This window comes from Chenopodium album, chromosome 27 (assembly GCF_948465745.1).
Source record: "Chenopodium album chromosome 27, dcCheAlbu1.1, whole genome shotgun sequence".
Taxonomy (NCBI): Eukaryota; Viridiplantae; Streptophyta; class Magnoliopsida; order Caryophyllales; family Amaranthaceae; genus Chenopodium; species Chenopodium album.
The window spans coordinates 9,511,545-9,522,476 of NC_137860.1; the positions used below are offsets into that span (position 1 = coordinate 9,511,545).

At 33.2% G+C, this 10,932-nt stretch overlaps 1 protein-coding gene across 1 annotated transcript; it reads right to left on the minus strand.

Moving 5' to 3' along the window:
• Positions 1-4,197: 4,197 nt before the first annotated feature.
• On the minus strand, positions 4,198-7,937 carry LOC145619649 (uncharacterized). The gene is made up of 2 exons (XM_081674354.1): positions 6,957-7,937; positions 4,198-4,446 (listed from the first exon to the last, which is right to left on the minus strand). The coding sequence occupies exons 1-2, from the start codon at positions 7,935-7,937 to the stop codon at positions 4,198-4,200; spliced, it is 1,230 nt and encodes a 409-aa protein (XP_081530480.1).
• Positions 7,938-10,932: the final 2,995 nt, after the last annotated feature.

Genomic DNA, 10,932 nt, shown 5'->3' on the forward strand with positions numbered 1-10,932 from the left:
TGATATAAAGCCAAATTTCATTCTTTTAAGCTCTTATTACAACGACGACAACAACAACAAATAATAATAATAATAATAATAATTATTATTATTATTATTATTATTATTATCAATAAATAATAATAATAATAATAATCATGAATAAATAATAATAATAACAATAATACTAATAATAATAATCAATAATTAATTATAATAATAATAATAATAATAATAATTAATAATAATAATAATAATATTATTATTAATAATAATAATAATGTTGATACAATTCATTGTTCAAATGGTTCTATTTTTTTGATACACATTTCTATTGTTAATCTTATTGAGAAAATTAGAGTACTACACAACTTAAACTAATTTTCATAGTCAGTTAGTTCTTCGTCTTCTTCTTGTCCACCAAGCTCCTCCATTACCTCGGCATTCCTCTGATCTTCTCTTCGCTCCATGACTTCAACTTGGTGCATGAATGGAATCCCTAGTTCATGTAAACGAATAAAATTGTGTAGAGTACAACAAGCAGCGATTATTTGCAATTGAAAACGTAATTCCATTTGTGGCATCAATTTAGGTTGTAGAACCTTCCACCTATTTTTCAGAATCGCAAAAATCCGCTTAATTACATTTCGACAAGACGAGTGTAGGTAATTGAAATGCTCAAACATTCCTTGTGGAGGACCTGATCTCTTGAAATCAGGCAAATGGTACCTCAAATCACGTCCTGTATGGGGACTCAAGTACCCAAGTGTATTAGGATATGCTGAATCAACTACATAGTATTTTCCTGTGCAATAATGATAATGTTAGTTAATGAAACTAATAGATTTTCCCATTTTATTCATGAAATTTAGTTTGTACCAGCGGTGGATGAGGGAATCCAATTCTTGCTTCTCCTAAACTTCGCTTCCAAACGGTGCTATCATGTGCATTGCCTTCGTAGCCTACGTTGATGTGAGTAAACAACATGTTATGTGAACACACTGCCATCACATTCCATGATTTTTTCCCTTTTCGATCTCTGTAAGCCTTGCCCACATCATCGGCAACAACTGCATGTATGAGGGTACCATCAATGGCACCAACACAATCCTAAGCACAAAAGTGAACATGGTTATTACATAGACGCTAATAATCTTGAAAATTTATTGTAAATGAGTACCTTAAAGAAAGGCCAGAGTTTGCTGTTGTTTTGAATTTCAGGAGGTGTTTCATTCAAACTTTGATAAGGTCGAATTATTTGAGTTGACAATGTCTGCAATGCCTCTAATACTTTGTGGAAATACCTCGAAATAGTACATACCCCATGTTGAAATCTTTCAGCAGCATCACGAACGGAAGCAGGTTTAGCAAGCATGTACAAACCTATCCCAAGTTGCTCTTCAATGTGCATATGTTTACGAGAACCATCTGTCAACAATTGTTGTGCTCTGAGGACATTAGCAAGACTTATAAATATTTCTCTACTTAGCCGAAGTTGTTCTTTACACAAATTATGATGGCCTGTAACACCCCCGATTTACTTGCTAATAATAAACAAGAATTAAAGTAAAAATGAACAATCTTTGAATAAAATTGCGGAAGCATACACCTAAATCGGAGGTATTACCGCCACACTCGACAACCTGTCAAGTGTTAAGGCTTACAAAATCCCAATAATTACAACCTAATAAATCTAAGTGAGCTATTTATACAACTTTATAAACTCGTTATAGCATACTAATCGATCACTTGAGCTCCTTTAGCTATGATCACTTGATCAACCTGCTAAAACAATCTTGTCTGCTCACCATTAAGGACAAATTCCAAAATAAATCGTCGCAGGGCCACCATAAGAAAAAAGACATGGCCGCAAACACAAGTAGCACAACAAAATAACACACACGTCAGCAAAAGCTGAGTAATCACCACATATCAGAATACAAGGAATAATTGAATAATCTATATTACTAGCTCAATTAAACAATGTAGTTCGAAACTACATTACACATTGTACTATGGAAGTAACCTTTGTCAAACCCAACCTCGAATAATAATACAATCCTTCACTCACTAACTCATAACCAATAAGTGTGCCACGCTCTTTGTTTTATACCTAGCCTTGGACAAGGGTAATTCGAATAACAAACCAACAAGTATAAAAACTTGAATACTCCCAATAACCAGAAAACACCTTAAACCAGACCACATACGGGCCAATTCCCACTGTAGGGGACCATAGAAAAATAAATAATAAAGATTGTACCTCATTCTTAACTCATGATTATCATCCTCTTACCAACATGCCAAGGACTAAGGTATATAACGCCGAGCCTCAAACCAAGAACAAAATAATAATTCCTAACCTTTTGATCTCATACATCGATCAAATAATCCATTCATAAACTAATTCATAATATCTCAACGATGGCACGTGTTCCCAAATAATACAACAATTTAATTTAGAAATATCTCAACTCTTAGGACAATAATACTAAGACCCAAATATTATTTAACTCACAACCCCAAATAATAAAAATAATTCAAGTAACCCTAAAACCTCGAAGTGATAATATTGCTGAAGTGCGCTCTAATGTAGCAAACAGGAAGGAACCCAACTAAAATTACCGAATATCGAATTATATTTATAACATATCTAATCTACACTTTTAAGTAATACATATTGCATCAAAAATATTGATCCTATTTAGTGGATGCGTATCATTAAAGATGAATACTAAGAGCATACTTCAAAATACTTGACTAATCAATAAGATATAATCAAATTGCACACAAAACATCAACAACATGTGAAAATTCACGAGTACAAAATTGTTAAACAAAATAAAGAATAATTATAACCCAACAACTATCAAGGAATAAGCATGATAACCATAATAAATAGTAAAATCAAATTATAATCTAATGTGTGCTTACATATGCTAGTAATACAAACATCTTCAAATAGGTTCTTGTGATTACATATAGTAAACCATACAAATCAAATTATAATCAAACAACTTCAAAAGATTGATAGTGTAATTACTAGACAAAAATATAACCACACGACTCCAAGGTTATTGATAGTGTGATTACCTTAGCAAAAATTAGGCAAAATTAGGCAAGACACTCCACCTTCACATTCAGCAAGTCACGCACATGAATAGCAAGTTGGGAGAAAGTAATTATTGATTGCTCAAATGTTAACATGGAGATTATAAGTATTAATTGAACTTATGGGGCTGCTATAAACCCACGGACAGAAGGTGAAGAGAAGGATTTTTAATATCAAAACTTACGGCTGCACAAATATTAATAGGGTTAAGATAGTTTATATACGCTTAAAAAAATAAAGAGTCATATTTAAATTAAAATAGGGTTTTAAAACTTTCCGAACTCTAAAATAAAAATATGAGAATAGGAAAGTTATTTAATAAATAAATATAAACTATATATAAAATCATAAAATATTCGGGTATTACATGGCCTGTCAGCATCCTATGAATCCATTGGCTCCCCGTTTCCCCACCAACATGCATAGGAATTCGTTCAACTTGGGACGTCAATCTCCGTAGCTCATACAATGCTATACGTGTCAAACTTTCTTGCACCAACTCATCATCCATTCTACATAACCAACAAAACATTTAACGCAAATTACTTTATACAAAATTTAAAATAAAAAGGATAAATAAAAGTTGATACAAACACGCATAACATAAATAATTGTACCGAGATCATCCGATCTTATTACAACAACATATGTTGTACCTAAAATAGAAAATGAAAATCTGATCACAAACATAAAAGCCGGCAGAAAGTCACAAAATTCCAACCTAACATACTAGTTGTCAACATCAAGACATCTTCAGATATCAATGAACTGAAAGAGGTGTCTGGCTTATACGCTTCATCAGGAAGCATATGCTTCCTGATGAAGTGAAGTCTCCCTTCATCAGAACGCAAAGCGGTGAAAAGATCAATGGTACCGGGGGTTTTGCGAAAGCTATCAAGAATATCTACAGCAAAGGCTTCCCCATACTGTTCTAAAATCCCCATGGAGTCCAAGATACTGAGAACTTCATCAAAAGCATTTTTGGGTTTAGAAGATTGACTCAAAGAGGATCGCCTCAGTACATCAAGACACGCATCAATATCCTCTTCCCTAGACTTTTTACCAGATATTCTAGAAGGCTGGCTGTCATTGCTTTTACGTTTTTTTTAGTCATTTCGGGCAATAGGAGGCTGGATGGCAGTATTGGGGGTTTGGGTTTCATCTCCCTGAACATCATCAGAGTCACCTGCTCCTTCATCTTCATCTTCAACAACATCTTCCTGTTCTTTCTGCCCAAGTGAAGCAGGGGTAAAACTTAAATCACCAGTTGCATAACCACCTTTCAAAATGTTATCCCATTCTTGCACATTCTCGAATGGAGTCCTAAGAAGGGATCTTCCGTTGGCTTTATATTTCTGAAAAAGGATTCCGTTTCAAAGAGATGCATTAGTGGGGAAAAAAAACATATGTGTACATTATAGAAATTTGAAAGGAAAAAAAATACTTAACAAGTACCTTAGAAAAGGCTTGCCATTTTTCTGATTAAAGATCAACTAGAGGGCAATTATTCGGCCCCCATCCAAGACCAGTCCATCTCTTCAATTCTTTCCAAGCTTTATGTTTTTCTTTCATACTCGAGAACCAATTCTTAACAGAAACGACTGAAAATGTCTTTGCTGTCCGGGTGTGTAAAGTATTTGCAACATTGTCCCAATCAACTTTCCCCCCAGCTGGGGTTACATGTTCCGGCAGGATTCCCAAAAGTATGGTCACAATGTCCGGAGTGAATGATGCCCGTTTGGTACTCATTGCAAACAAGATATTGCTAAACATCAATCAAAGTAACAAAACAAACATTACACCACAAACTCCTCTGATGAATTATTTCTACTAACAACAAATTCAATTTGCAATTTGCAACTAAAATATGTGTAATAAATCCAATTAGCAATGAACCAAACAAATTATATGTGTAGATTGATTGGTGTTATTGTTGTACTAGCCTCCAACCAGAAAGCAAAAAAAAAAAAAAAAAAAAAAAAAAAAAAAAAAAAAAGCTCTGAGCCCCATGAATTGTTGGAAACTGTTGAGTAGTGTATTAAAATTTAACCAAGCTACCATACCCAGAGATTGGGTTTTACTTTTTTCATCCTTTTTTATGTCATATAATTTTGGAGTATTGTTGATTAATGGTTTACAAGATGAGCATATCAGGGAAGAATTCCTTTTTGATTTACCCAAATACGTTTCTTCATTCTGTAACCTCTAATGGACAGAACAATGTTAGTTTGCCGTTAATTCTTTCCACCTTCACACTTTCAATAAAAAAAAGTAAGTGATGCAAAGATTAACTTCAACTGCCTTATTCACAAAACACATAATAATGCTACTCAATCACCAGAGCTCAAACATGGTCAAGTTCACAAAATAATTTTCACAATTCGCATGAAACTAATGAAAAACACTAACATATACTGTTGATACTTCAACACAACACATCAATATCGAGTTTACAACACTGTAAATTAATATATACAACGGATAATTAAATACGAACAATGAAAGGATAAATTAATAAAACTCGGGTAAATTGGAAAACACAGATTGATCTACAACTTGATAACAATTTATAAATAATTAAAGCTATAACAAGCCATGAATTATCAATTACATAAAACAATTTCAATTAACAGGAAAACCCCCAAATCATTTAATTTCGAGAAACTGAAGGATAAAAACAACCAAACAACAGCATACAAAGAAATAGATAAATGTATTGGAAACAATACTTCAACTGTCAAGTTAACAGCTTGGAATTCGATAATATTACATGAATTCAACCATCCCAAAAGTATGGATCCACGGCTTACTAACCATTCAATTCATAATTCAATTCATATTAAAATTGTAACAACAACAAATACAAACTAACCAAAAGGAAAATATTCAGCTAACAAAATAGATCTATCTAATACGAAAGGAGGAATGATACTAACCTATCCAAAACAAAACTATCTAAAACAAACTAGGAAGAGTGTTGATACTAACCTTAGCTTTGACAGCTTCACGTAGCAGAACAGCCGCCGAAAAATCAAGCTCAACCGGCTGGGCACCGCCGATCTGGTGGACTACAGGATGAAGGTGACGGCGTCGTTGGGGGCAGGAGGAAGAAGATAGCCTTTTGGGGTTAGCATTAAAGATAGTGGGTTAGGGTGTTGCCGTGTTGGAATGTTGGGCCATTGCTTCTGTTTGCTTTTCGTATTTTTACTTTTCTCTTTTTTTTTTTTAATTTTTTTAAATGGGTTAGATACATGTAAGTGTTTTTTGTTCTTTTGTCATAATACTATTTTATTTTAAAATTAAATAGTATATGTGTTTAAAATATTTAGAGGTTTCAAGTTTTTAATATATTTTCCATAAATTTTATAATTATATAGTATATTTTTCGTAAGAAGCTTAATATGTACATTTGTATATACACATAGCCACATAGGTATAGTAATATATAATCAAAGACCACTAATCCGTAGTTAAAAATCACTAATTAATAAGTTCAGTTCAGTTCAACTCAGCTCAATTCAGTTCAGTTCAGTTCAGTTCAGGCCCTTAATTATTATTTTAGTTTGTAAAATATGTTTATTATTATTATTATTAGTATTATTATTATTATTATTATTATTATTATTATTATTATTACTATTATTATTATTATTATTATTATTATTATTATTATTATTAGTCGAACAAAAATGCGTCAACTATACATTTTCACATTAATAAAAAAAATTAGTAAAATACGAAATACATGAATTAAAAGACATAAATTAAAAATATGAAATACACGGATGAAAATAAGCAACGAAAATAACACACATAATATAAAATTATTAAAATGCTAATTTTTAACCGAGCTCCTTGACCTTACCCATAAATGTTCAACCAAGTCGTTCTTTAATGCATCATGAACTTGTCTATCGCGAATCTCCCCTCTTGAAGCTATCAATCTATTAAAATTATCAGGATCATACTGTCCAGGAGTTACGGTAAATGTTGTTGCATTTCTAGTTGAGGACGTCCCATGCATATTTTCAGGTTGTTCTTGGGCAAATTCAAGTGGATCTTTATAGTTTAAATATGTATCACGCTCGTCTTCAACTATCATGTTGTGGATGATGATGCAAGTCATCATGATTTTCCACATCAACTCTACACTCCATGCCAAAGTAAGCTTCCTAATTATTGCAAACCGAGCTTGTAACACACCAAATGCACGCTCAACATCCTTTCTAGCACTCTCTTGACATGTAGTGAACAATTTATCTTTTAAGGTTTGTGGGACTGCAATAGCGTCTATGAATGTCGACCATTTTGGATAAATCCCATCTGTGAGATAATATCCTTTGTTGTAATTATTTCTGTTAACAGTGAACAAAACTTGTGGAGCACGATTATTTATTATATCATCAAACACCGGATAACGTCGAAGTACATTAATGTCGTTGCAGGATCTAGACGTCCCAAAGAAGGCGTGCCAAATCCATAAATCCTTGGAAGCAATCGCTTCTAAAATAACAGTCATCGTTTTAAATCTTCCTTGATACATTCCTATCCATTCAACTGGACAATTTTTCCAGACCCAATACATGCAATCAATGCTGCCCAACATGCTAGGGAAACCTCTATCCTCCCCTTTTCTAAGGAGGCGTTGGTTATCTTCCAATGTTGGCTTGTGAAGGTACTCAGTTGCAAATTGAGCAATTACTCCGTCGACAAACTGTGCAAGACATTCTCTAGCAGTGCTTTCACCGAGCTTCAAATACTCATCTACTTGATCAGCAAAACAACCATAAGCTAACATACGTATGGCTGTTGTGCATTTCTGAAGGGGTGAAGCACCAAGACGCATGGTAGCATCTTGGTGTTGTTGAAGTAACGGTTAGTTGCACTTAATGTGTTGACAATGTGAAGGAAAAGGGGTCTTCGCATACGAAACCTCCTTCGAAATGTGGTTTCATTGTATACTGGTTGGTCACTAAAGTAATCTGAAACTAAATTGTCATGAGCTGCTTCACGATTTCTCGGCACAGTTATTCATAGTTTTCTTTGACGTTTTTGTACATTTTGTTGTACTGAATTGTTTACAGCTACAAGTACTGCAATTTGCATTACTTGTAATCGATGACTCTCGTTGATAAAATTCATGACCATTTGATCATAGATTTCATCAGTTGAACTTGAAGACGAAGAAGAAGAACTTGAAGAGTTTGAATCGAAATTCATATTATGTTTATTACCAAACAATATTTGAAATAGAAGGTTTTGGGTTTATTTTTTTTAAAAAAAAATGCTACAGGGAAAATAAAGTTGATATTGATAGATGTAGTGTTATTGGGAGTAATATTATGAATTTTATAGATAAAAATAGGATAAGGTTAGTCAGAAGATAAGATTTCTCCCATGCATGGATATGTGGTCATAAAACAAAGTATGTCAGAAGATAAGATTTTGGTTAGATGAAATGTCATGGGAGCAATCTGATAAATTATCTAGTTAAAAAAACGATAAGGTTAGTTAGAAGATAAGATTTCAGATAATGATATGTGGTCATAAAACAAAGGATGTCAGAAGATAAGATTTTGGTTAGATGAAATGTCATGGGTAGCAATCTTATACATTATCACAATAATGTAAAGTAACATTAATAGACTTGAACTCAATTTAGTAAACATAAAGTTCATATTAATACAAAGAAACTACATTCATATTAAAAGGTACATTGACAATAATTCTTCAAAGTTACAATAATAATAAAACATACAACTCATAATCGTAATAACAAATCATGATTACTCGATATAATTAGGTAAATTAAATCAAATCGAAAATCTACTACTTAATTCATCTCTAAGTTTCTTATACATTTCTAATTTAACTTCATCAAGAACGGGCTTCTGCATTAATCTTTCTAACATTCTAAACTTCATGGCCTCGTCCTTTTACCTTTTCTTTACTTCAACTTGTGCTTTTTTAATTTTATCTCTTTCCTTCAACTGATCTAGAAGTCGCCCACCCAAATCATTCAACTTATCACCAACTTCGTTAAAATTTGTGTTTAACGCTTCAAGATTTATACTTGAAGATGAAGTAGTAGATGCTTTACCTTTCATCTTTGTTTGTTTTATGCCAGCAGGTCTTTTACCTCTTCCTCCAACCTCGGATGGTGAATCACGTTGTGATCATTTACCGCTTCCCCCACTTTCGGTTGACGTTTGTTGGCCACCGGGTAACATATTCGATTGATCTTTGGCCAAAGATGGATCCCATTTCGGATATTTTCTCAATTCTGTAAAACAGTGCAATAAGCAAAACATCTTGTTGTTAGTTGCGTAATAATCTTTGTGAGCAAAATTTCTAACCACTACCCTTGGTTCGATAATGGTATTCATATGCATCTACCCATTTACTACAATGTAAATTGATATGATCCCAGCGATTTTGCATAGATTTAATGTTTTACCTTTATTTCATCGGGGTTTTCTATTCTAGAACTGTAACACCCTAGAAATTCCTTTCCTTTAAATACACACTTTACTCTTTTAAAAAAACGACTTAGGAAGATCTAAGACATTACCGCCACCGTGAAAACGGCTAAGGCAATTATCAAAGAAACACAGCGGAAGACTTGAAAGTCAAAATTAAGAAATAACATAATTTAAAAACCAAACTAAACAAAAGTAAAGTTGAAAATCAACAAAACCAAGTTAACTAAAATCCATTACAACTTGGAACCTCTTAATGCCCTTATTCAAAACCGATCAATCAAACAATAGTGTTAGTCCAACAATCAATAAAACAAAATATCCAAAACATAAACATCTCACATCCTAGTGAAAACTAGCATAGTTCTCTCTTCACTCATGCCCCATCATGAACATGCCTCAATACCTGAAAAGAGTATCTCTACTTGCCCCCACTACTCTCCATTAAAATGGATCATCATAGGGCCAAGATAAAGACATAGCCAGAGACAAACAATACACACAATCAGCAAAGCTGAGTACAAAAGCGTATTTAAACACACTAACATGAAATTCCTAGCATCACACATACTTACCTCATTGCACCTGTTTACAAGCACACACAACAAACAACATGACTCTTTAACTGGACACAGATTAATTTATTTAGCGTTGATTACACATCGAACGGGTTTCCAACCAAACCTGCCTCAATAAATTGAGGACCACTGACACGGGAGCTAACCATGCCAGCATCACCTGTGCCACACATTGGTGGCGGAATTCCAGCGCATAATAATAATAAAAGGGAATATACAGCGTCCTGTATTCCATTAGAAGTTATGGTTAAATATAAAACCCCATAACTCCCCCCATATGTTCATACTCAAGGTATATACGTTCCAAGAGTTTTGGTGCGTAATCTCTTTCACTTTACGTTGTTTACATATTATTAGACTTGGTGATGACTCACAAAGCATAACAATTCAATCATCAATAATAATTCAAACAAACAAACATACCAATTTAATTCTTGAATGATTAGTGACCACATATAATTTAATGTTGAACCCTTTTTAAATCTACCTCAGTGTCAAGACACCTTAAACGCATAAAGCGCCAACAATCCTATCCCTCGGTGTTAAAAACACTTAAGTGCACAAAGGCACCAACATACTATTTATTCCTTGTGTACATAGACACTTATATAGCTCCTTCCTCATGCTTAATGCATCAATAAAAATTATATGAAATATAATAAAATTCCTTTTTAATATTCCAAACATAATTAAACAATTAGTTTAATTAATCATGCTCTCTAACATGCCATAAATAAATATGTAGTCCATACACTCATGCCAAAAATATAATTTCCAATCCATA

Excerpts from the sequence above, each read along its gene's own strand:
- LOC145619649 (XM_081674354.1), bottom strand. The coding sequence starts at position 7,937 with ATGCGTCTTGGTGCTTCACCCCTTCAGAAATGCACAACAGCCATACGT. Across the intron at positions 4,447-6,956 it reads ACTTGGTTGAACATTTATGG|AAATATAAAGCCAACGGAAG; the intron begins GTAAGGTCAAGG and ends ATCCTTTTTCAG.